The sequence below is a fragment of the Sus scrofa genome, chromosome 2 (genome assembly GCF_000003025.6).
Source record: "Sus scrofa isolate TJ Tabasco breed Duroc chromosome 2, Sscrofa11.1, whole genome shotgun sequence".
In the NCBI taxonomy this organism is placed as follows: Eukaryota; Metazoa; Chordata; class Mammalia; order Artiodactyla; family Suidae; genus Sus; species Sus scrofa.
The window spans coordinates 86,036,551-86,063,686 of NC_010444.4; the positions used below are offsets into that span (position 1 = coordinate 86,036,551).

The 27,136-nt window shown below is 45.8% G+C and overlaps 1 protein-coding gene across 5 annotated transcripts in view; it reads left to right on the forward strand.

Moving 5' to 3' along the window:
* The window catches only part of PDE8B (phosphodiesterase 8B), a 316,607-nt gene that overhangs the window by 29,361 nt on the left and 260,110 nt on the right, over nt 1-27,136 (forward strand). For 2 of the 5 annotated variants that reach the window (XM_021084470.1, XM_021084471.1), the window contains exon 1: nt 9,608-9,768. The exons of 2 other annotated variants lie outside the window; for them this stretch is intronic. In XM_021084470.1, coding sequence (XP_020940129.1) covers nt 9,745-9,768 — 24 coding nt within the window. In that variant the 5' untranslated portion in view covers nt 9,608-9,744. Of the gene's footprint in view, nt 1-9,567; nt 9,769-27,136 lie in introns of those variants that run through there. One more of the 5 variants, XM_021084472.1, reaches the window with a different exon arrangement.

Consider the following 27,136-nt stretch of genomic DNA (forward strand, 5'->3'; position numbering starts at 1 on the left):
GGTAGCCCGCTCTTAGAAGGATGGTGGGACTGAGAAAGAGCTCTGTGTTGCCATGGAGACACACAGCTACTGCCTGTGCTCCCATCCTGTGCTGGTACCTCCCTTTGCTGAACCCAGCTGACTGCAAGCCAGAGGCCCAGGGGCCCATGAGATATTCTCTACCTGTCGGCCTCCCAGGGCACACAGTCAGGGAGGAAGCATGGAGGGCCCATCTGGAGGGGCAAACAGACTATCTAGCATAATCCTCTTTGGCTTTAATATTTCTATGATTCCAAAACAGTAAACAATTCCAAACTTGAATAAGCCTTCATGTAACAGCTATGTTCCAAACACCCCGTGTTGTTCTCAGGAATTTATAACAATTAATTAACAGAGGGAATAGATTAGATTTGGTGGCTGGATGAATGGGTAGTTGGCGAAGGCGTCTTTGGTTGAGACAGTTCACTAGACAGTAACTCAGTTAGACTGCAAGGTAGCCAAACACAGGGGTTGGGCTGGGTTTCTTCATCGTTGAATCCTTGCTGCTCAGCACTGTGCCTGGACCTTTGCAGGCCCCAGTAAATGTTTATGTGCGTAACATGTGATAGATGAAACATCAAGAACACCAAGCAACATAAAATGGGAATCTGGGGTCTTAGGTCAGGAGAACCCCAAATTAGGGTCAGGAGCTAACATTCTCAGGCCTAAGAGACGCAGACAGTATTTATTTTTCTGTTTCTAGTCCTTTCTAGGTCAAAGCTTCTGGCACCTCCCAGGGAACAAAGGCCATTTCATGGTGTTGGGAAGGTAGAAGAGAGTCTTTCCTTTCAGTCTTTCAATCTTTTCCAGCCACTTAAAAGGGCAGCATTCTAACTTCTGCATCCCAACCACCACTCATTCGTTCATTCATTTATTCATTCAGTGACCATTAATTGAGTGCTTTTGTGTTCGTTTTTTTTTGTTTTGTTTTTTTTTTTTTTTGGTCTGGGAATCCAAAAATGAGACAGAAACAGTTTTAGCTCTCAAGGAGCTTAGTCTGGTAGGAGCTACAAATATGACACAGGCAGTGCAGTGCTAGTGCTGGGCCCGCAGAATGCAGGCCACTAGGGGTGCAATAGAGGGGGCCCCTCTCCTGCCCCCTCCACAGGCTGGAGGTCTCCGAGAAGGTAAGTTGGGTCCTGAAGGACTGTCCTGCCTGTTTACTTTATCTCTGGCATCCATCCATGCCTCCTCCCTCCACCCACCAATAGGAAGCAAGTCCCAGTAAGTTTGTGTCTTGCAGGGCAAATTCCTGGTCAAGGTAGCACTTTGACTCAGATGCATTTGCACCAAAGTGCCCTAAGCCAATCAGTAAACTCAGTAGAGGGGGCATTCCTTCCTCCCGCAGGGAGAAGAGGAGCCAGAGGTCAAGAGGGCACAAAGCAAGGCTCTGGATTGGGGACAGGAGAGAACTGGTACGGGAGAGGGGCTGGGGGCCGTCCAGACAAACCTCAGTGACTGCAGAACTTTTTTGGAGGGTCAGTATTATTTGCTTTTAACTCTTTGCAAACAAATGGGAGGTAGGTGAGGAGATTTGTTTATCTGTGCTCATGTGTTTGCTTTTTTAGCCCCTAGCCGCTGAACATAGGGTACAAGGTCTCAGCAATGTTCTGAACCTGCATGTGTGTTAACACGAATCCACCCAGTTTACAAAGGTGGTGGGTTGGTTTTAAAACATGGGCAATTTTGTTACAGAGTTGCTTCATTCCTAGAGGGTTTTGTTAATTGGTACGTCCTTGTCTTTATTTATTTTTGTCTTTTGTCTTTTGAGGGCCGCACCTGCGGCATATGGAGATGCCCAGGCTTGGGGTCTAATTGGAGCTGTTGCTGCCGGCCTATGCCACAGACACAGCAATAACTGCTCCGAGCTGTGTCTACGACCTACACCACAGCTCATGGCAACGCCAGATCCTTAACCCACTGAGCAAGGCCAGGGATCGAACCCACAACTTCATAGTTCCTAGTCGGATTTGTTTCCGCTGCGCCACAACAGGAACTCCTACATTCTTTTCTTTAATTTGGATATTATGACTAGTAATTGGAGGAGAAAAAGAAGCTGGGGATGAGGAGCAGAGAGGGTGAAAAATATAAGTGAGTGTTGGTCAGCATCTAAAGGGCAAGGATTTCTTAATTATCTATATTGCCCTCATTAAAAAAAAAAAAAAAAAAAAAAGTCTACCAGGGAGTTCTTGTCATGGCTCAGCAGTAACAAATCTGACTAGAATCCATGAGGATGCAGGTTCGATCCCTGGCCTTGCTCAGTGGGTCAAGGACCCAGTGTTGCCGTGAGCTGTGGTGTAGGTCACAGACATGGCTCAGATCCCACATGACTGTGACCGTGGTGTAGACCAGCAGCTGCAGCTCCGATTTGATCCCTAGCCTGGGAACTTCCATATGCCATAAGTGTGCCCCCCCCCCAAAAAAAAAGCCTGACAGTTGTAAGAATATGATTAAAATGCATTTTAATTTGTAAATAAATTTGGAAAATAGAAGTGTTTTTTAAAATTTACTCACTCCTCCCTCCACTTCATTTTTTAAAGGAGGCCAAAACATTCAGTTCCAGAAAGTTTTGCTGGGCTAAATGTGTGTGTGTGTGTGTGTGTGTGTGTGTTTAGAGCTATATTTCATTTTCTATAAGAACTCCAGTTCAGTTAGAGAATAACTCTCTCCACTTGCAGTCTTGAGGGTGTTTAGGGTTTTGATGTCCTTGGCCTGGAAGATGTTACCCTGGGACTGACCTCTGGCCTGAGGGCAGAGTACTTACCTTCTGGCCGTCTCCTGTGGTCTCCTTTGTCCAGGCCTCTCTCTGTTCACCTCTTGAAAGCCGTCGAGGCTGGATCCTTAGTTCTCCTGCTCAGAGCTTCCTCTCTTTATATTGATGATGCCTGACTTTTTAGCTCCAATCCAGACATTTCCTGTCACCTGCAGACCTGTTTCCTCTTACCTGCTAGACAAGCTCTCCTGTGTGTTGCAAAGGTACCTCAGACCCTGTATACTCAGAACTACTCACCAGGGTGCTTGCTTTTGCCCCGCTGGTGCCTGCCTTGGTGGGAAGTGCCAGCATCCAGGAGTCACCCACTCACAGCCCTTCAGTTTCCAAGTCCTATTCTATCCCTGGCTTTCTTTCCTCTTTTCCCCTCCTCTCCATCCCTGATGCCAAGGGCTGTCCTTCCGGCTCTCGTCTGCTCTTCTGGATTATTATTAGTTGTCTCTCTGCCTCCAAAAGCCTTCTCCAACCCATGCTTCCCTCCACCACCAAACTGGTCTTTATAATGGGCAAATCTCCATGTAAAATCTTGCAGAAGTTCTCCGCTTTCTAGCGCTTTGGATCAGCGGATGAGCTGGTAAAATAGTTTCCTTCTCTTGGTGTGGGTTTTCCTCCTATCCCACAGGCCACGGCTGCTTTGTCTCTTGCTAGCCTCTCCTCTGCTGGACCTCTAAGCGTTGGCAGAACCAGAGCGTGGGTCTCTGCTCTTTCTGATTACATGCCCCGAGGCTCACAGTAGCATCCACACACCGACAACTCCCAGATGTATGGCCCCAACCCTGACCTTTCTTCTGAGCTCCAGACATAGATCCAGCTGCCTCCTTAACATCTTCCCTTGGGGAAAGCATAGAGACTCCAACTGAACACAACCAGGGTGAGGCTCTTAATTCCCCACCCATTCTTTTCCTGCTCCTTTCTCATCCTTCGCCATCTCAGTCAATGGCACCGCCATCCACCCACCTGCTCAGGCTAAAATCACAGGAGGTATTGCTGTTTCTCCTCTCTCCTCACTGCACTCCCCACATGTACTCCATCCCCGAATCTCGGCAACCTCACCTTCAAACCCATGCATCCCCAGCCTGACCCTTTCTGCAATCTCCACTGCTGTCTCCCCATCATCACGGCCTTTCACTTGGATTGCTCCAATGGCCCCACGAATCCCTAGAATGGATTCTCCACACAGTGGCCAGTCTTTTCCAAAAGCAAATCCTATGCATTTCTTCTCTGCTGAACACTGTTACCCGGCGGCGTCTTGCACCTGGCCGCACTGGCCTCCTGTCCTTTCCTGGAACTTACCAAGCTTGCACGGCCTTAAGGACTTTGCACTGGCTTTTTCCCTCCCTGGGGTCCTCTTCCCTAGATCTTTGCACTCCCAGCTCCTGGGGATTATCCATGTGTCAGTTGAAACGTCTCCTCTCTGAGAAGCCCTCTGACCTCTCAGAGTCCCCCCTCCTCTCAGTCTCTTTCTGTTGCAGTAAGTTGTTTTATTATCTTCAGTTCATGATAAAACGATCTTTTCCTTCCTTTCATTTTTTTCATGTTAACTATCTCTTCCGTCCATTAGAATGTAAGCAGCATGACAGGATGGATTCATCTCGTGTACAGGGTGTTTTATCTGTATTTTGGGTATAAGTCTCCAAGAAGAGTGGGGGAGGGGCTCAGCTCTCAAACACAATGAAAGGACTTATATGGCCGCCACTTGACACAGTGGCCTCTCCTCAGATACAAGTGCAAGTTTATGTTTATGGCCTCCTGCTGATAAGAGGGAGAGAGATTTTATTGATACGCTAAACTTCCCAGGCCACATTTATTCTTGGCCAATCTGTAACTCCAGGCCCCAGGGCTAATGCTCACCCATGTGACCACACAGGTTTGCTCAAAGCTTTCTGTTCCTCTCTCCCTCTCTCTCTCTCTCTCTCTCTCTCTCACTCGGACTTGAGCCCTCCTGAGGACCGGAATCCAGGTTGGAGAATGTCTGGTCCAGAATTCTGTAGGAGGTGTGTTGGGTTTTGTCAGTGTAGCTTTACTAGCTTTGGGCTGAGATTTAATATGATGAGGGAAAATTAGGACTGAGATCCTGAATCTTCTCACATATTAAGAGTGAGGGATGGGAGTTCCCATTGTGGCTCAGCAGTTAACAAACTCGACTAGGAGCCATGAGGATGCGGGTGTGATCCCTGGCCTCGCTCAGTGGGTTAAGGATCTGGTGCTGCTGTGAGCTGTGGTGTAGGTCGCAGGTGGGGTTCAGATCTTGAATGGCTGTGGCTGTGGCTCTGATTCAACTCCTAGCCTGGGAACCTCCACATGCTGCAGATGTGACCCTAAAAAGCAAAAAAAAAAAAAAAAAAAAAAAGAGGATGGAGGCCACAGGTGACACTAAGGGGCCTTTCAGTCTGTTCCTTTGTTAGAAGATCAGTAATGTTACTGTTTGTGTATTTCTTTGGTTTGGGGTAGGGATGGTGAGAATGAAATAATGTTATCCCAACTGGATGGAAGAATTCCAAGGGATTTTAGTGCACATATTGCCATGGAAGGTAAACCATGGACTTGATGTCTCTGGAAATTATCAAACACTGGTAGCCCCTCATTGTACTGGTGTTTCATTCCGTGGCAGTCCTGCAAGCACCAGCTTGTCAGCACCATCAACAGCTTCAATCTCCAACCACGAGTGAGCAGTGTTAGGTTCAGAGGAACCTCGATAGTGCACCTCATTTGTTTTAGCCTCATCAGTGGAACCAAAACTCTTGTTTTCAACATATAATCACCTCCTTTCCAACCCTGAGTGGTGTTTTTGTTTTTTGTTTTTTTGTTTTTTTTTTAATTCCATATGAGAAAATGACTTTCTTCCTCCCCCACCATGTATCTCTGCTTGGGATACTAGACCTGAAACAGGAAGATTCCCCCACACGTCTGGGGCCACCAAAAGCCAACAGCCAACCACAAGTTAGTCGCCTTACTCCCTCTCATATTCTAAACAGCTAGACACATAGGGCCATCAGCGAAGCTGTGAAAATGGGTGAAGTTAATTTTTTGCTGCCCATTTCCCTTCACCACAGAAATGTCTCCTCTGCCTCAGTTGAGTGGCTCTTCAGAGAAGGAGTGTAGATATAGCCTTACGGAGATTTTAAAGGCACAAAGAATTACAATAGAAGCATTTACAGTTTTGAACTTTAGGATAGACCGATGCTGAAGCAATTATGGGGGAAAAAAAACACTTTGAGAAAGTTACAAGCCTTGTAAAATCTGGGTGGAGGAGACATTATGGGCACAAGCCAGGAGTGGGCTGGACTCTAGCACCTCTGATTAAATCATGCCATGGTATGGACTTGGAGAACAGACTTGTGGTTGCCAAGGGGGAGGGGGAGGGAGTGGGATGGACTGGGAATTTGGGGTTAGTGGATGCAAATGATTGCCTTTGGAACGAATAAGCAATGGGGTCCTGCTGTATAGCACTGGGAACTAGATCTAGTCACCTGTGATAGAGGATAATGTGAGAAAAAAGGATGTACCTATGTGTGTGTGACTGGGTCCCCTTGCTGTACAGTGGAAACTTGACAGAACACTGTAAACCAGCTATAATGGAAAAAAATAAAAATCACTAATTAAAAAAAAATCATGCCATGTTAACCCTTGCTACTCCCCTAGCCTAGTCCAGGGGAGGCGACAGGCATTGTTTCACTCCTGGCAGTGGGGGTACAAAGGGAGGGCAGGCCGGTGACATTTTGGTGGAAGAGGTGGCTCCTTGGTATGGAGAGCAAGGGAGAAGGAGGGAAGCCAGATGGCTGGGGTTTGAATCGGGAGAGTTAGTGGCATTAACCACTGGCAATCCGACTTGGTAGGAAGATGATGCTTCCTGGTTCAGAAACTTCCATTGGGAAATCTCGGTGGGACTGACAGAGAGGCGTCCAGTGGGCAGTGAGAAGCATGAGAAATAGGGCTTCGTTATGTTGTTTAGACCTGTCAGCCCAGCCCCAAGAGACTGGGAACTCTGGGCCTTTGATTTCTTTTCCCTTCTTTTCTTCGCTTCCTCCTTTATTTCCTGCTCTGTGCTTGAGTTCCCTTTCCTTCGCCTTCCTTCCCCTTTTTTTTTTTTTTGAATTTTTGTTTTTGTTTTTTAAACGTTTCATTGAATTAGAGTTGATTTACAGGGCTGTGATCATTTCTGCTGAATCCTTCTCCTTCTTTCTTTTTTCTCCTTCCCTCTCTTCCTCTCTTTAAAAAATCATGCATCGCTCCGTAATCCCCTTCAAGGTACACAACAGGGTTCAGCATTCAGCTCGATTTTGCTGTGTGATAGCAGGGATGGACCAGAAAACTTAAACCTTAGGCATCCAAAGACACCCAAAAGCTAGCAAATACATGTGGACCCTCAGAACTCGGGCTCATAGTTTGGAGACATCATCTGGTTTTGTGCAATATCTGGGAACAATAGACAACCTGCTGGTTGCCACAGGCGTGTGCTGTGCACAGACACCTCCTCGTACTTCTTGAGCAGCTCTTCTGGAAAATCCCCACACTTGCAGGAGTGAATAATATGGCTTTTGTTCTTCTTTTGTAGATAATGGGGGGAAAAAAAAGGGGATTCAGAGGATTTGGTGCCTTTATCTTTCTTCATTGTCTCTGTGTTACTGGTTTTCTCTTTCTTGTTCTCCTTTTACTTTACTTTTCTTTCTGAAAACATGTGCATTTTTTGCTTGGGTTGATTTACCATGCGTGATTCAAACTATCCTTTTACCTGTTGGGTCATTTTTGCCTCCAATTTTCTTAAAGTTCTGTTGCTTTACCCCCACCTCATCAAGTCTTTTTTTTTTTTTTTTTTATCTCGTCTAGTCTTAATCTGAACTTGATCTTCCACCTTCTCACGGCTTTGCTGGGCTGCTTTTCCTTGCCCATGCAGGGCCTTAAAAGGCTATGATTGCGAAATAACGATAAAGTACACTGCTCATTTCAGTGACCTTAACCCTTCTACCTAGTCTCCTCTGCCTCACTTTTCCATCTGTGGGAGAAGGAAGTGTATTAGTTGGGTGCTTGTACATAACACACTACCACAAATTTAGTGGCTTAAACAACACACATTTATTATCTCACAGTTTGCGTGAGTCAGAAGTTGAGCATGGTTTTACCAGGTCCTCTGGGTAAGCTGCAGCTCCAGTCTCATCTCAAGGCTCACCTAAGAAAGGGTGCACTTTCAAGCTCTCCCAGTTGTTGTCAGGACTTAAGTCTTCTCAGTGTGTTGGACTAAGGGCCGCAGTTTCTTACTGGTTTTAGGCCAGAGGCTCCCTCAGTTCCTTACCACCCCATCGTGGCTGTTTGCTTGATCAGAACCATGGAGAGAGAGAGAGAGAGAGAGAGGAGAGAGAGAGAGAGAGAGAGAGAGAGACAGACTCCTGGCAAGACTATAACATAATCATTTGAAGTCACATCCTTATTACCTTTGCCATTCTTTTTTTAAATTACTCAGTGAAGTTTATTACATTTATGGTTGTACAACAATCATCACAACCCAATTTTATAGCATTTCCATCCCAAACCCCCAGCCCATCCCCCTACCCACCTTTGCCATTCTTTATGGATAGAAAGCAAGTCACAGGTTCCCCCACATTCAAGGGGAGGGAGTTTCACAAAGGCATGAACACCAGGAGGTGCAGATGGTTGGGGACCATCCTGAAGTCTGTCCATGCAGAGAGGACTGCTTCTGAGGGAAAAGACTTGGGGCTCCCTAGAAAAAGTAAAGGTTACAGTCCTGCTACTCTCATGCCTTATGGCTGCCGTTCATTGATTATGGCAACACCCCAATCATCGTGTTTCTCTTTGTCTCACTCCGTATCCTGTGAACCAGGTTTGACTTCTGAAAATGACTTGTTTTCCTTTTCTGCCATTAGAAATCTCATCAGCCTCTGAATGCGAAAAGTCAGCAGGAAGAGATTGCTGTTGTTGATCTTGGTTTTGGCTAGACTGACTCAGCCCTGTGGGCAGCTGAGAAAGGAAGGACCATTGCAAATGCTCTCTAGGTCTTTGGTAGAAATCCCTCCACCTTGGAGGGGCCAGGTATGGGGCAAGTGTGATAATAACCATGAACTAGATGCCAGGCTTATTTACAGCTGAGGCATTTAATTGGGTTCCATTCTTTACTTTTTGAAAGCCTCTCAAAGCTTCATTGTATCTACCCAGGCGTTTGATTCCAGCTTCCTAAAGAGATTGGAAGGGGGCGTAAGGGTAGCAGCACCTTTGGCCCAAACCCCGTTTGATTCACCTTGGTAAATTGTCGCAAAATTAAGGCTGAGGGACAACACCTTCACCTGCTCACCCCACCACGCAACATACACATAATTAGGTGTCTTTTACAAATTCATTTGAATACGGAAGACCTCCTTTAACTTTGAGGAAAAAGGATCCATCCATCCATCCAACTGTCTTCTGTCTATACATAATGATGAATTTCTCTGACTTTAGAATCTCTTTATAATAACAGCGTATATGAATTTGAGTCGAGGAATGAGGAAAATCTGATCCTGCAATGTTTTCTTGGGGATGGCTGCACACGGAGAAGAGGGTGGAGAAGGGTGGGCACAGGGAATAGAAAGCTCCGTGCTGGGATTCAGAGGCCCAAGAAGTGCCAGGTTGGGCCGAGGAGGCGAGACTTGACTTCCCTCCAGCGGTGGGAGAGGCGCTGCGGGGAGCGGAGTAGCTGGGCGGGGGGGCGCTGAGCAGGCTCGAATTCGGGGCTCACACCCCGGGAGGGGCGCTAGGACCCAGGCACCCGCCGGCCTCAGGACGCGTCTAGGGAGTGAAGGCGCAAAGAGGCTCAGGCTCGCGGCCAGAGTCCCTCGGAACGACGAGCCCCTTAGTGCAGGCGCGAGGCCGGGGGCGCGGGGTGCAGCCGCTCTGTACGCTCAGTGCGGGGCTGCGGCGCGGGCCAGGGGCACTGCCGGGGCGCCCAGCAGCCGCCCGCCGCCGGCATGGACCTGCAGAGCGCCGGCCAGGTGAGCAGCCCCGCGCCAATCTGCGTCTCCCCACTCCCCACCCCCTCGTCCAGAGCTGTCCTCAGACCCCTTTCAGACATCCCATAGTTAGGGAGGGGCTTTTTCTCTTCTAATCCCACACCCCTAGTGTCTGCGTGCCCTGGTCTCCAAATGCTTTCTTCCTTCACAGGAGGAGAGCGCCTCGAATGTCGGCTGGTAACCGTCCGGATTATAATTCCGAATACCAATTGCCCACCAATTGCGCTGTCCATATCTGGATGGCGTTTCCCCAGTGTTAGCCTAGTTACTACATTAGACCAGCTGTACTGACTCCTGTTGCGCCCCGAGTTTCCCACGCTGTCTCCACGCGATCGTGGTGCCCCTGCCTTGCTCAGCGTGCTTCCAGTGGCTGCACAGCTGACCCCTTCCTGGGAAGCGAACCACCTCCTGCCCCAGGCTCGGGAGTGGGTGGAGGGGTGTAGAGGCGCCGGAAGCCTTGGTGCCTTCCCCCGCGACTCCGTGATCCCAGGGACCCACTCCCACCCGTGCGTGCAGCTCCTGGAACCGCGCTTGCCGAACACCTAGCTGGAGCGTGAGATTTTTACCACCCACCTGTGGGGGAGTTGGAGCAGGATTCACAGAAGGCGCTCGCTCTGTGGGAAGTAGGAAAGTGCGGGTGAGAATGCTCTGCGGGGCAGGAGAGGCTTTTCAACCAAGGCGGAAGTTGCCACTCTGTACTTGGGGGTGTCCTGATGGGCGTCGGAGCGTTAGCTGAATTGTACTTAGTTACCAGGATCAAGTTGACGCGGTCCCTGGACTGTTGCAGGAGGTGAGGCTTATACCAACCAGTCTTGGCCAGACATCTTCAGCCTTCACCTGGAGCCTCTATACCTTCAAGACTAGCTGTGCCTAAGCATTCTGCCTTCGGCTCATACTGACACCAATTTACCATCTCCGGGTTGCCAACGCGAGAAAAACGTTGCTGATAAGTTGCCATGGGCAAACGTCCAGTCGCTAGGGGTGGGAGACCACCCCCAGAGAGCTGTGGGTATCCGCCCCCACAACCTTTGCTGGCCGCAGGGTTGGGGCGCTGGGGGGCGTGCCTGCTTTCGTAATAACAGGCGCGTTTGTTAGAACCTGAAGTTAAACACGTAGCACTAAGGCAGAAACTTTCCCTAAACTGTGTTGTGAGACAATCAACAAAAGCATTCACCCAGGGCCCGCGGGGGGGGGGGGGGGGAGGGCGGGGGCAGAGCCCGCACCCCCATTCAGGATTTTATAATCTGCCGGATGGCATTGCCAGTTTTGCTTGACTGCCTCTCTGACCTTGAATGAGCTATTTTAACTTTGCTCAGTTTTCCAAGAAGCAAAAACGAAAGAAGGACAATTCGCCAGCGGTGGAAGGAGCATCTTTGTTTGGAAGCCACTACCTTGGTTCCAGCCCTAGTGTGTACCACTAACCTGTTGTAAAACTTTGGGCAGAACATACAACCTGTCTGGAGCTCAGCTGCCACAAAAGGCTCAAAGAGATCCTATAATTCTGGGGGCCTCTATAGCAGTCATTTGCCATGCTTAAACAGCCAACGCAGTACTCACTGGTTCTTTGGAGTCTAGATTGTACTAGATCCCAAAGAGCATCCACAGACCAAAGAAATTCTGGATCAGAACTGTGGGTGAACTGCATTTTAATTCCAGTCTGTTTATAGAGCTGCACAAATCTTTCAGGCTTAAGAAATAAGCTTGGCTGGTTTACTTGATACCTAGAATGCCCTGGGAAGGTGCTCATATAGAAAGTCCTGTGTAAGTCGGGCTTTGGTTACATAAAAGGTTCTTTCTATGAATTTGAAAGACCTTTGCCATAACCACCCTGTTACCAAAATGAACAGAGGAAAAGGCCCAAGGTGATCCTGCAATAGAAGAGGCACCTTGGCTATATCTGATAAATAATTTTTTGACATTCTTTTTTTAAAAAAATTTTATTTTATTATAATTTTTTGACATTCTTTTTTTAAAAAAATTTTTATTTGATTTATAACATTCTGTCAATTTCTGCTGTACAGCAAAGTGACTCAATCATACACACACACACACATATATACACACATATACACACACACACATTCTTTTTCTCACATTATCCACCATCATGTTCCATCACAAGTGATTAGATATAGTTCCAGGTGCTATACAGCAGGATCTCATTGCTTATCCACTCCAAATGCGGTAGTTTGGCTCTACTAACCCCAAACTCCCAGTCCATCCCACTCTATCCCCTTCCCCCTTGGCAACCACAAATCTGTTCTCCATGTCCATGTCCATGAGTTTGTTTCTTTTCTGTAGATAGCTTTCACTTGTGCCATATATTCGATTCCAGACATAGGTGATGTCATATGGTATTTGTCTTTCTGACTTATTTCACTTAGCATGAGAGTCTCCAGTTCCATCCATGTTGCTGCAAATGACATTATTTTGTTCTTTTTTTGAGGAGTATTCCATTGTGTATAGGTACCACATCTTCTTAATCCATTTGTCTGTCAGTGGACAGTTACCTTATCTCCATGTTTTGGCTATCATGAATAGTATTGCAGTGAATATAAGGGTGCATGTATCTTTTTCAATGAAAATTTTGTCCAGATATGTGCCCCTGATAAATCATTTCTTTAGCTGGGAATGACTGTTAATATTAACTTCTCAGAAAAGCAGTTATCCCTTTGGTAATGAAATAATGAAATTGTCTTAAAAAACTACATTAAATATTGGCCTAATATTGCTAGAGTTTATTGGGGGTAAGCATTGCTTTACCTTTCTATTTAATTTCAGTAAGCAAAATCAGCAAGATGATTTATTATGTTTTCTTACAAGGTAATTTTTTAAAGGAGGTAAAAAAGCAGAAATACAATACAAATTAAAGAAATGGTTTCTCCAGATTCTAGAGATGAATATGATCATTACCATAATGATGAATATCTATTAAATACTTACTGTGTACCAAGCATAGTTCTAAGGATTCCGTGAGCCTTTGTGTACATAGGCTCATGGAATCCTATCAGCAACTTCTGAAGGAAGTGCTATAGTTTCTTCAGCTTCACTGAAGCTTCTTGCCTGAGATCACCTACCTGGTAGATGGTAGAGCTGGACCGAATCCTTGGATTCTTTTGCAATGATCTAAGCAATATGCAGGAAGAAGGAGGTGGGGAGGGCAAAAAGTGCCTACTGAGTGTCAGGTACTTCAGATACCTTAGGACATGGATATTAATAAATGTTTGATGAGTTGTATTTTTATTTTCTTTTTCTAGGTGTCCTTTCTTGCTTTTATGAATATGATTTAGGCGTCTTTTACTCTGAGCAAAGAGATTGACCTCTTTCTTTTTAACTAGAGTATATAGATTTGAGTGCAGATGGATGAACCATCATTCATTTAACCACTGCCCTATGAGGGGGCATTTGAATTATTTCTAAATTTTTACCATCACACCTAGGGCTAGCGCAGTGGGTCTTCTTCCCTCTATATTTCTGCACACCTGCTCAAATATTTCTGGTAGATCAGTTTCTAGGGGTAGAATTGATATGTGAAAGAGCATGATTATTATTTGAGATGTACTGTTTAATAGATGCTACCAACTTGCCTTCACAAAAAGAAATGTAACTTCAGGCGTTCCCGTTGCTGCACAGTGGAAATGAATCTGGCTAGTATCCATGATGATAAGGGTTCAATCCTTGGCCTCATTCAGTGGGTTGGGGATCCAGTGTTTCTGTGAGCTGTGGTGTAGGTCCCAGGTGTGTCTTGGATCTGGCATTGCTGTGGCTGTGATGTAGGTTGGCAACTACAGTTGTGATTCAACCCCCAGCCAGGGAACTTCCATATGCTGCAAGTGTAGCCTTAAAAAGCAAAAAAAAAAAAAAGGAAAGAAAGAAAAATAGAAATGTAATTTCTGGTTTAGGGTTCAGTTCTGCTAACTTGTTTTTGCGATTTTGATAAACCAATGCATCTGAATGGGTCTCAGGTATATCATTTGTCAACTTAAAGTGGTAGAACTTGGTTCTAGGGTCTTTTCTGCAAATATGCATAATTATTAGAAGATGAATAAATAAAATTGCCCCATTCAACCTTTTTTTTTTTTTTTAACCTACAAAAGCAGAAATTTAATATGGGTTCACCAAAGGTAACTGAACTCCTGAAATACCCATTTTTGGTACCCCAGCTTTTCTGAGGTTGAGTTATATGAGAAATAAGGCTTGGCTGTGCTGTAGTTGCAAATGAACCGCTTTTCTGAGGTTGAGTTATATGAGAAATAAGGCTTGGCTGTGCTGTAGTTGCAAATGAACCCCGAAACCTCAGTGGCTTAAAAAAATGTATTTCTTGCTCACATTCTATGTGCAAAGCAGGTTAGCAAAGTACCGTGCTCCACATGGTCACGCGAGGAGCCAGTAGGACAGAAGCTCTGCCACCTTGGAACTGCGCTGTCCGGAACAGGTGGTCTCCATGGTCCATGGCCAGGCAGGAGAAAGGGACCATGGCGGATCAACACTTACTCTTAAATCCCTTCACCTAGGAAGGAAGCATATTTCTTTTATTTGCAGACCTGAGGTCACAGTTAGTCCCAGGGACTTCACCCCAGTGCCTGGAGACTGGGAAAAGTTTTCCTGCGTCCAGAAAGAGGAAATGGCACGGTAAATATACTGTGTAGGAGTGTGCTAGGGCTTCCATGACAAAGTCCCACAAACTGGGGGCTTAACCAACCAGAGATTTATTTTCTCCCAGTTCTGGAGACGGGTCGCCCAAGATCAAGGTGGCCGCAGAGCTGGTTTCTTCTGAGGGCCTCTCTCTTTGGCTTGTGGATGCCCATGGTAAGGGAGGGAGGAAAAATAGTTTTCCCTCGATTCTTCTAGGTTCTTGGCTAAGACTCTCCCCCACCCCAATAAAAGACTGATTAATGATAGAAAAAAAATTTTTTAATTACGTCCATATGCATATACATGTCTGGGAGCCCCACAAAGAGATGAGATTCAAAAGGTGACCAGGTGATTGCAGTTGATATGCCATCCTGCACTAAGGAAGTAAAGGGCTGGGGGTCTGGGGCTTCAAACGGTGGAAGGTGAGAAGAGGAAATGTTTGGTAAGCGAAGGTTGCCCTGCCCCACAGAGCAGTCAGTCTCTCAGGGGAAACTGATCTCTGATAATAGCTCTCTGCCTAGCACAGGCTCTCTTTATCCCCCCCTCCCTTTTTTTTCTTTTTTGTCTTTTTAGTGCTGCACCTGCAGCATATGGAAATTCCTAGGCTATGCATTGAATCTGAGCTGTAGCCGCCAGCCTACACCACAGCCATACAGGATCCGAGCCTCATCTGTGACCTACACCACAGCTCATGGCAATGCAGGATACTGAACCCACTGAGCGAGGCCAGGGATCAAACCCACATCCTCATGGATAGTGGTCTATACTAGTACGGGTTCATCACTTCTGAGCTGAGCTGCAACAGGAACTCCGAGGCTCCTTTCTAATGTAAATTTCCCTTATAAAAGAGTAATGTCTGCTCCTGTTTTCAGAGCTTCTCATGTGTCTTCAGATTCTTAAAAAAATAATCAGCTCAAAATTATCCTTATGCTGAAGAGTTATGTTTGGAGGTGGCACAAAGGAGATGCCCGTTCACCATTTTCTGTCATCTTCACAGGGTCTACCCTCTGTGTGTCTGTCCTACTCTCATTCTCTAAGGCACCAGACTTACCCAAATCACCTTGTTTAATGTTAATTCATGTTTTGGAAGACCCTCTCTTCAAATACAGTTACATTTGTAGGTCCTGGGGACTAGGACTTCAACCTTTGAATTTGGGGGAGACACATTCAGCCCATGACACATGGTCACTGTCAGACGACACATACTGTGGTGTAGTCATTCTGCTTTTATTTGAGGAGGACAATACGTTTCTGAAGCCACATTATGGAATCCTCTCTCCCCATCATATCTTTTTTCATTGATTAAAAAAAATAAATTTATATTTGTAATTAAATATAGATATATTTCAATTCCCTGGGTGCTATTTAAAGGAGCCCAGGATTGCTAATTGCATCAAGTAAGCTTCTATTGATGGCACTGAATCTCATGTGAGACGGAGTGACTCTAGTGAGAGATGGTAAGCGTGGTGGTTATGGGCTTGCATCCAGAGGCAGGCTGCCTGGGTTCTAATCCCAGCTCCCTCACTCACCAGCAATGTTTCCTTGTCTGTGAAATGCAAAGAGTAATACTTTACAGGGTTAGCGTGTCAGTTAAATGAGATGATATCTGTAAAATGCTTGGTATATACTGGTGGGGGGGGTGTCAAAAATGGGGACCATTATTATTTTGCAACTTGAGAAGCTTAGGAAACTGTTCAGGCCCAGTGTGCCCTGCCCCAGACTGCGCCCAGGGGCTCGGACAAGCCAGAGGCTCTGCTTCCGGAGCTCCCAGGGCTTCCATGTGTGCCTTTGTCATTTCATGACCATTGTAAAACTCCAACAGCTCACACGCATTAAAGTCATAGGTTCAGATGCGTGAAAGCCATTGGTTTGCAATTTGATTTGAAAGCTGAAAAGAAACACAGGAGACTGTTCCCTTAAATAGCCCATGAAAATGATCATGCCCATTTCAGTTGAGGCAACTAGCGATGGCTCTCTCTCTCTCTATATATATATATATTTTTTGTCTTGTGTGTGTGTGTGTCTTTTTAAGACTGCACCTCCAACCTGTGGAATTTCCCAGGCTAGGGGATCAAATTGGAGCTATAGCTGCCGACCTACACCATAGCCATAGCAATGCCAGATCCAAGCTGCGTCTGCGACCTATGCCACAGCTCACGGCAACGCTGGATCCTTCACCCACTGAGCAAGGCCAGGGTTCGAATCTGTGTCCTCATGGTTGCTAGCCAAATTTGTTTCCGCTGAGCCACGATGGGAGCTCCTGGTGTTTCATTTGTTTGTCTTGTGGCTGCATCCACAGCAGGCAGAAGTTCCCCGGGCCAGGCTCCAAACCTGCGATGCAGCAGTCACCAGGGCCACAGCAGTGACAACGCCAGATCCTTAACTCACTGAGCTCCTGGGGAACTCCTAAAGTGATTTCAGTTTTTCTAAGATGTACCCTTGTCCATTTTAATGACTTGGAATCAGGGCATGTTTTGCACTCAGTGGCACCTGAGCATTAAGCCTGGAACCTTCTCCCATTATCCTGCCTGGGAAGACGACCACAGGCCCACCTTCTCACAGCAACTTTTCCTTGGAAATATAGGGAGTTAAGATAAAGTGTGGCTTGCTGGCTACCTGGGGTGGGTTATCTGTCTTCATGATTGTAAAACTCTTGATTCCTGGGACTGTCCTTGGACTGGGAGAGCTTAGAGTGGTCCTGTGGCCTTGGACCTGCAGGAGTAGAACAACATAGAGGCCATTAGGAAGCCAAGGCGGCGGCTTCTCTGGGTTCGAGTGAACCAGGCAGTTCATCCCCAGTAGTGGGGCGCATCCCCCATGTGATAGAGGGAGGCCGGGACTCTGCATCGGGGGTGGTTGCTGGCCTTCCCATGAGACGGCAAATGCTCTGCATACTGTCTTTCCCCTGCATGTTTCCTACTGCAAAGCTTAGGAAGGGCAGCACCAGGTTCAAGCCAAGAATGCTGTGAATTGATTTCCAGACTGGATCTCTGACCCCTCCTCCTGGTGGGGCAGCACCTTGTACATTGCTGTTGGCCAGGCAGTGGGTGCTGTGTATTGTCATTGCCTATGAATGCATGTACTGTTTGAGCTTCTGATGTTTTCGCTTTTTCAGTCGAGATAGGTGCATGGTTAATAGTACGTGACTTGAGTCTAATTGCTGATTTAAGATGACTTGAGAAGGGTTACACTGTGATTTGGCATTGGAACAAAAAAAAAAGTTATTGTTTACACAGTTCCACAGAGAGTCAAGGAAATAGAGCATGGGGTATAAATTTTATATTGATAAAGCAAATATTTGTCATTGGAGGAGTGTCGCAATTTCAGTTTTGTTTCCTTTGTTTTTTTGGCAAAGTAGCAGCTAAGCACTTTTAATAAAGAAAAGATACCCGAGTGTACCTAAAGCTAGATTTATTATTGAGGTATGTGCAAAAGGATTACCCATCATGTCAAGTAATTAAATTCTAGGCAGGAGAAATTGCCCAATCCCTCAGTATAGATGAAGAAAGTCAAGGCTGTGAGAGGCTGGTGGGACTAGTTCTTGTACTTTATAAGAATGTCACTGTGCCATTATGTCATAATTTAATGGGCAGCAATTTTTTGTTTGTTTGTTTGTTTTGTGTTTTTAGCGCCACAACCAAAGCATATGGAGGTTCCCAGACTAGGGGTCTAATCAGAACTGTACCCACCAGCCTACACCACAGCCACAGCCATGCCAGATCCAAGCTTTGTCTTCGGCCTACACCAGAGCTCACGGCAACGCCGGACCAGTAACCGACTAAGTGAGGCCAGGGATCGAAACTGCAACCTCATGGTTCCTAGCTGGATTCATTTCCACTGTGCCATGATGGGAACCCCAATTTTTTTTCTTAATGGTACAAACAGTGATGGTGTTTTGTACAATCAGTGGCATCTTAGATTTGATGAAGTATGGCGAAAGTGCTAAAGAAGGGACAGAACCTAGGTCTCCTGCCTCTCAAGTAATTTAATCTCCCCTGCATACACCAAGGTACACATTCCCTGACCAAGGTGTTATCTGACCTCAGCTTCCAGATTGGTGGTAGGGTCACTTTCATGACCCAGAGAGTGAGGAGTCTAGGCTGCAACATTTCAGGAGGTCCCCGAGTGCTGGACCAGCCTCTGAAAGCAAGCACCTCCTTAAATGTTATGGTCTAGCTCCCTTGCCTGCTTCACCCTAGTTCTAGCCCTTGTTTTGATCTTTGAAAGACATTTCAGAGTTTTCCCTCCATATTAAGAAAATTAAACAGATAAATGGATCAAAAAGCAGCCATGTAAAATGCATGGCCAGTCAATATCCTGCATTGCAGATAGGACTGCTCCTGAGTGAGATCTCTGGAGAGAGAGCATTACCAAGAATGGTTAGGAAGGTTGCTAAGAAAGTGATCTGATATGGAGTTCCCATTGTGGCTCAGTAGTTAATGAATCCGACTTGGAACCATGAGGTTGCAGGTTCGATCCCTGGCTTCGCTCAGTGGGTTAAGGATCCGGCGTTGCCATGAGCTGTGGTGTACGTTGCTGTGGCTGTGGCATAGGCCAGCAGCTACAGCTCCGATTAGACCCCTAGCCTGGGAACCTCCATATGCCGCAGGTGCAGCCCTAGAAAAGACAAAAAGACAAAAAAAAAAAAAAAAAAAAAAAAAGTGTCCTGATAAATGCATCAATACTGCATGAATTCTTCACCTTTGTATGTGTGTTAGGAGGCCATGGAGGACTAAATAACAGGGAAGCAAATGAATTCTCTGAGTTTTTAGGATCTTTTTTGAAGTTCCATTTAGCATTTTAAAAAAGAGAATTCAAGGCCATCTTCCTTGCAGTGGAACAGAACGGGAAGAGGAAAATTCAGTTCCTCCGGTCACCCTCATCAAATCCCCTTGCTTTGAAAACTGCCCAAAAGATTCTCTTGGTAACCCAGGAGTGCTTTAGAAGGCCATGGAGTTCTAGGTCCTGTCCTGGCTGTCGGTGAGGTGATATGAGGAAGACTGAGATTAAAACATATCAACAAAGCCTTTACTATGAGCCTCTTGGTCAGACAAGCTGATGTGTCGCATTTCTGACTGAAGAACCTCATTGTGCAATACACAGTTTTATGTCTCCAAGAGGAAACCTCAGTTTTATCTCAGAATGATATTTTCTGGGGTGGGGTGGGGGGCAGTGGCCAGTGAGGTATTTTCACCATCGGTCTTTTGTGGAACAGGCTTTTCCATTTAAGGAAAACCATTTCAGATCTTGTAATGTGCCAGGCCCTGGAAGTTCTTCCCAGGCTGTCCCTCCTGTGGGAGTCCATTCCGTCAGAAAGGGAAAGGCCATAGCTCCCCCTGGATCTCTGCAACGGCGGACAAGCTCTTGTGGCTGCAGAGATGGCACAAGAGGAAAACAAGCAAGAACATGAGAGAGGAAAAAGAAATCGAGGGGCAGGCTGCCTGGAGAAAGGGTAGAAGACGGTGTCCCAACTCTTGGGCGTCACAGCACACAGAGAACAATGGTGATGTTGGCTCGGATGATGGAGCCGGTAGACAAAGCTCTGTCTGCTCCCGGCCCAGCATAGGTGGGCTGAGACAACCAATATCTTGTCATGCTGTGCCTGTTTCATCAGTCCATTGGTGAGAAAGCCCTGTGGAAAGTGTAGTCCTCGGGGGGGAGGGAGGGAGCCCAGCGAGCACTGGATTATCCGACCTGCCTGTCTCAAAGGTTAGATGGCTTTTTTTTTTTTTTTTTGGCTATTTCTTGGGTCGCTCCCATGGCATATGGAGGTTCTCAGGTTAGGGGTCGAATCAGAGTTGTAGCCACCGGCCTACACCAGAGCCACAGCAACGAGGGATCCGAGCTACGTCTGCGACCCACACCACAGCTCATGGCGATGCTGGATCCTTAACCCACTGAGCAAGGCCAGGGATCGAACCCGCAGCCTCATGGTTCCTAGTTGGATTCGTTAACCACTGAGCCACGACAGAAACTCCGTCAGATGGCCTCTTGCCTTGGCTGACATGTAGCCCGCCTTCCTGTTCTTCCCCAAGCCCTGCCTCTAGGGGCATATGCTCCCCTGCAGGACTTTTGCCCCTCTTGGTCCCAGCAGGACCTGGAGGCCAGGAGAGGCGTGAGTGGCATAGGAGGATGAAGGAAGCTGAGGATGGTTGCTTCTCCGCTCTGACTTCTCATCCGTAAAAGGAGTTCCATTTGCTGTGCAACGAGTGATGGCTGAGCATGCTGCAGGTGCCAGGCGAAGTTTCCTCTCCTCTCGGCGCTCACTCCCAGGTGTGGGAAGGTGGTAAAGGATGAGAGCACGAGGGAGAAAGCAAGCAAGGCAGAGGTCAGGGTGCGCTAGGAGGAAGGGGTGCCAGGGAGAAGATTAAGGAGGAACGGACTCCCTGAGGTGGGGTGGGGAAGGTGGCTTTATTCTTCAGGGGGTAAGAGAAGGCCGCCCTGCTAACATTTGAACTGAGCCCTGAATGAAATGGGGAGTGAGCTGTGTGGATAGTTGGGAAGCGTGTTCTAAGCAGGAGGAATAGCAGGTGCCAAGGCCCTGAAGGAGTGTCCATATGTTCAAGATGTAGCAAGGAGGTCTTGGTAGAAACTGAGGTCAGAGAAGTCACAGAGGGCCAGGCCGCTGAGGGCCTTGTCATCTGCCATAAATACTCTGAGCCAGATGGGACTGATGGAGCCTGACTTAAGCTGTAGGAGGATCATGCTGACTGCTATAGTGAGAATAGCCTCAGGGGAGCCAGGGTGAAGCCTTGGTCCAAATAAAGACCCTTCTCCCCTGGAAGCTTTTCCTTATAACCAACCTTTGAGTACCCCTAAGATGGTTTTAGCCCTTTTTTTTTTTTTTTTTTTTTTAATTTTTGTTGTTGTTGTTGTTGTTGTTGTTGCTATTTCTTGGGCCGCTGCCGCGGCATATGGAGGTTCCCAGGCTAGGGGTCTAATCGGAGCTGCAGCCACCAGCCTACGCCAGAGCCACAGCAACGCGGGATCCGAGCCGCGTCTGTGACCTACACCACAGCTCACGGCAACGCCGGATCGTTAACCCACTGAGCAAGGGCAGGGACCAAACCCACAACCTCATGGTTCCTAGTCGGATTCGTTAACCACTGCGCCACGACGGGAACTCCCTTAAGATGGTTTTAAAGGAGAAAGGTAGATCCTAGTCTGTTAGCTGAAAAATATTGCTGTAGGGGTTCCCACCGTGGCTCAGTGGTTAACGAACCCGAATAGTATCCATGAAGACGTAGGTTTGATCCCTGGCCTTTCTCGGTGGATTAAATATCAGGCATTGCTGTGAGCTGTGGTATAGGTGGCAGACGAAGCTTGGATCCTGGGTTGCTGTAGCTGTGGTGCAGGCTGGCAGCTGTAGCTCTGATTCAACCCCTAGCCTGGGGACCTCCATATGCCACCACCAGTACGGCCCTAAAAAGACTAAAAAGTCCAATCTCTATCTATCTATCTGTCTGTCTGTCTATCTATCTATCTATCTATCTATCTATCTATCTATCTATCATAAATGAACTGTAATCACTGGACAGATGAGAATCAATGGAACCGTTGGTTGCAGAAATTTCTCTGATAAATGGGATGGGAAAAGAGAGAAGCCTGCCATCCATGAATTTAGTGCCAGTGCCAAGTGAGGTGTAACCAGAAGCCAAAAGAAAGCAAGTATCTCCCTAATACCTGGGTGTGACAGAGGTGCTTCTGTGGTTTCCTGTGGGCTTCCTTCCGCTCAGCCCCAATAGTGTCGGTCTGGTTTCAGTGATTGCTTTCACAGGCCTGAGAATCCCACCATCAGTTTGGGTCTAACGCACACACCAGCTGTCTGACCTGTTGGCCAAGGCCTTCTACAGAATTACAACAACTGCTGGTCTCTCAATACAAATTCCAACCAAAAAAACTCTTCAATTGGCTAAAGGTAAAATAGACCCAAGAATAACATTATTAGTAAGGAATAGTGAGTTTATTTTCTTGGGCTTGATGCTCAGGTATATTGGTCATACCACAGGCTAGAGGGTTTAAAAAACAGATTTTATTTTCTCACAATTCTGAAGGCTAGAAGTCCAAGACCAAGGGCCAGCAGGGTTAGTTTCCAGGAGGCTTCTCTTCAGGGCTTGTAGGTAGCTGCCTTCTTGGTATGTCTTCATAGGACGTTTTTTTTCTGTGCACTCACAGAGAGCTCTGTGTGTCTCTTCTTCTAAGGACACCAGTCCTGTTGGATTAGGGCCCCACTCTCATAAACTCATTAATCTTTTTTTTTTTTTTTTTTGTCTTTTGATTTTTTAGAGCGGCACCTGTGGCATATGGAGGTTCTCAGGCTAGGGATCTAACTGGAGCTATAGCTGCCAGCCTACCCCACAGCCACAGCAATGCCAGATCCAAGCCACGTCTGCAACCTACCCCACAGCTCATGGCAATGCCGGATCCTTAACCCACTGAGTGAGGCCAGGGATCGAACCCACAACTGCATGGTTCCTAGTCAGATTCATTTCCGCTGCACCACAACAGGAACTCCAAAACTCATTACTCTTAATCACCTCCCTAGAGGCCCCATCTCCAAAGAGGGTCATATTGAGGGGGCTCAAAATTCAGTCCATAACATCAGGCAAATATTGCAAGTTAAAAAGAATGCGTGTGCACATGCACGCACACACACAGTTTGCTGCTTTTGACCAAGTGTGTTATCATAGAATATGCCCGTGAATCATTACCACGGTCTAGATACAGAACACTCCTGTCGTCCCATCCCGTGTGCTCCTGCCCAGTCACTTCTCAACCCCACCATAGACCTCAAGTAGCCACTTCCTTTTCTTCCAATAGACTAGATTTGTCTCTTTCAGAATTTCATGTCAGTAAAATCATATATGTAACCTTTTGTGTCTGTCTTCTTTCACCCAGTGTAATGGTTTCGAGCTTCATCCTTAACTGCTGTCTATATTAGCTTAGTTGTTTGTCACATTTTACCACTGAATAGTATTCCATTTTAGGCAGGTGCTACAGTTTATTTACTCACCTGGTAATGACCGTTTAGGTTAGTTCCAGTTTGGGGACATTATTTTAAGGGCTGCTCTAGACAAGCCCTTGGGCGTGTATTTTCATTTCCTTTGGGCGGATGCCTAGAAGTGAAATTTTGTGGTTGTATGGTAAGTGTATGTTTAGTAAGAAACTGTCAGACTGTTTTCCCAAATTGGTTGTCCTAATGTACATTCCATCAGCAATGCATGAGAGTTCCAGTTGCTCCGTATCCTTGTTGTCACTTGGTAGCGTCAGTCTCTTAGATTTCTCTCCACTTTGCTGAATGTATAGTGACATCTCATTGTGGCTTGATTTGCATATTGATTAATAATGATGTTGAGCCCCTTTTGTTTTCATGTGCTTGCTTGCCATCTTATTTTATTTTTCTTTTTATGGCCACATTTGTGGTGTATGAAAGTTCCCATGCTAGGGGTGAAATCAGAGCTGTAGCTGAGGGCTATGCCTCAGCCACACTAGATCTGAGCCATATCTATGACCTACGCTGCAGCTTGCAGCAACATCAGATCCTTAAGCTGCTGATCAAGGCCAGGGGATTGAGCCCACTTTCTCATGGGCACTATGTTGGGTTCTTTTTTTTTGTCTTTTTAGGGCTGCACTGGGGGCATATGGAGGTTTCCAGGCTAGGGGTCGAATCAGAGCTATCGCTATGGCCTACACCACAGCTGCAGCAATGCCAGATCTGAGCTGCATCTACAACCTACACTACAGCTCACAGCAATGCCAGATAGTTAACCCACTGAGTGTGGCCAGGAATCAAACCCGCAACCTCATGGTTCCTAGTTGGATTTGTTTCCACTGCACCGTGATGGGAACTCCTCTATGTTGGGTTCTTAACCCGATGAGCCACAACAGGAATTCCTTACTGGCCATTTTAATGTCTTACAAATATTACAAATGTTTTGCCCAATTTTCAATTGAGTTATTTTTCTTCTATTTATTGATTGTAAGAATTCTTTATATATTCTGGATATAAGTCTTTGAATATATATTTCTTCCAGTCTGTGGCTTGCCTTTTTGTTCTTTAAAGTTGTCATTTTAAAAGAGCAGACTTTTATAGTTTTGTTGAATTCCGGTTTATTGAGTTTTTTCTTTTATGATTTATGCATTTTACAGTCTGTCTGAGCAATCTTTGCCTACCTCAAGTTTGTAAAGATTTTCTCCTACGTTTACTTTTAGTTTTAGCTTCCTTAGTTCTGTGATCTATTTCCAGCTAATATTTATATGTGGTGTAAGGTAAGGGATGAGGGTTGCTTGTTTGTTTTGTTTTTGCATATAGATATCCATTCCTTCCACCACTATTTGTTGAAAAGTTTACACACTCTCTCCATTGAATTACCTTGGTTCACTTTTCACTCTCTTTCTTTCTTTCTTTCTTTCTTTCTTTCTTTCTTTCTTTCTTTCTTTCTTTCTTTTTCTTTCTTTCTTTCTTTCTTTCTTTCTTTCTTTCTTTCTTTCTTTCTTTCTTTCTTTCTTTCCTTCTTTCTTTCTTTCCTTCTTTCCTTTTTTCCTTCTTTCTTTCTTTCTTTTTCTTTCTCCCTCCACCCATCTCTCTCTTCCCCTCCCTCCCTTTCTTTCTCTCTCCTTTTAGGGTCCCACCCATGGCTTATGGAAGCTCCAGGCTAGGGGCTGAATCAGAGCTGCAGCTGTTAGCCACAACCACAGCCACAGCAACACAAGATCCAAGCTGCCTCTGTGACCTACTCACAGCAATGCTGGATCCTTAAACCACTGAGTGGGGCTGGGGATAAAACCCGCCTCCTCATGGATACTGGTCGAGTTTGTTACCACTGAGCCATAGCAGGAACTCCATCTTGGCACTTTTATTGCAAACTGATTGACCCTTATAACATACGTCTATATATGGGACACTATTCTGTTCCACTGATCTATTTATCTGTTCTTATGCCAGTACCACTCTGTCTTGATTACTATAGCTTTATATTAAATTTTAAAATCAATTATTGTTTATCTTCCAACTATGTTCTTTTTAAAAAACTCCTTTGACTACTATATGTCCTTTGCATTTCCACACAAATTTTAGAATCACTTTGCCAATTTCTATTGAAAAAAACCTTCTGGAATTTTGGTTGGAATTGTATTGAATCTATAGATCATTTGAGGAAGAATTGATATCTTAGTAATAGAAAATCTTCTGATACAAAACATTATATTTTTCTGTTTATTAAGGACTTCCTGATTTCTCTCAGCAGTATTTTATAGCTTTCAAGGTGGAAATCTTTAGAGAAACTTTTATGCTTTTTAATATCATTATAAACAGTATTTAAAAAATTTTTTTGTTGTTGTTGTTGTTGTTGCTGTTGTTGTTGTTGTTGTTGTTGCTATTTCTTGGGCCGCTCCTGCGGCATATGGAGGTTCCCAGGCTAGGGGTCTAATCGGAGCTGTAGCCGCCGGCCTACGCCAGCAAGAGCCACAGCAACGCGGGATCCGAGCCGCGTCTGCAACCTACACCACAGTTCACGGCAACGCCGGATCGTTAACCCACTGAGCAAGGGCAGGGACTGAACCCGCAACCTCATGGTTCCTAGTCGGATTCGTTAACCACTGCGCCACGACGGGAACTCCAATTTTTAAAAAATTTTTAAATTGAAGTATAGTTGATTTACAGTGTTGTGTTAGTTTCAAGTATATAGCGAAGTAATTCAGTTATATATACATATACATATTTATATATGCACACATATATATATTCTTTTTTCAGATTTTTTTCCATTATAGGTTATTACAAGATATTCAATAGAGTTCCCTGTGCTGTACAGTAGGTCTTTGTCGTTTATCTGTTTTATATTTAGTAGTATGTATATGTTAAACCCAAACTCCTAATTTGTCCCTCCTCACCTTTCCACTCTTAGCAACCTTAGGTTTTGTTTTCTATGTCTGTGAGTCTGTTTCTGTTTTGAAAATAAGTTTACTTTTATCCTTTTCTATTTTTTTTAATTTTTTTATTTTTTTGCTATTTCTTGGGCCGCTCCCGCGGCATATGGAGGTTCCCAGGCTAGGGGTCCAATCAGAGCTGTAGCCACTGGCCTACGCCAGAGCCACAGCAACGCGGGATCTGAGCTTCATCTGCAACCTACACCACAGCTCACGGCAACGCCGGATCCTTAACCCACTGAGGAAGGGCAGGAACCAAACCCACAACCTCATGGTTCCTAGTCGGATTCGTTAACCACTGCGCCACGACGGGAACTCCTTTTATCCTTTTTAGAATCCCCAAATAGGAGTTCCCGTTGTGGTACAGCAGAAATGAATCCTACTAGGAACCATAAGGTTGTGGGTTCAATCCCTGGCCTCCCTCAGTGGGTTAAGGATCCAGCATTGCCGTGAGCTGTGATATAGGTCACAGATGCAGCTCAGATCTGGTGTTGCTGTGTGTGGCTCTGGCGTAGGACAGCAGCAACAGCTCCAATTGGACCCCTAGCCTAGGAACCTCCATATGCTGCGGGTGCAACCCTAAAAGGTCAAAAGATCAAAAAAAAAAAAAAGAATCCACAAATAAATATCATATGATATTTGTCTCTCTTTCTGACTTCATTTAGTATGACAATCTCTAGATCCATCCATGTTGCTGCAAATGGCATTATTTCATTCTTTTTTATGGCTGATATTATGTGTGTACATGTATGTATTACATCTTCTGTATCTATTCATAGATGGATGG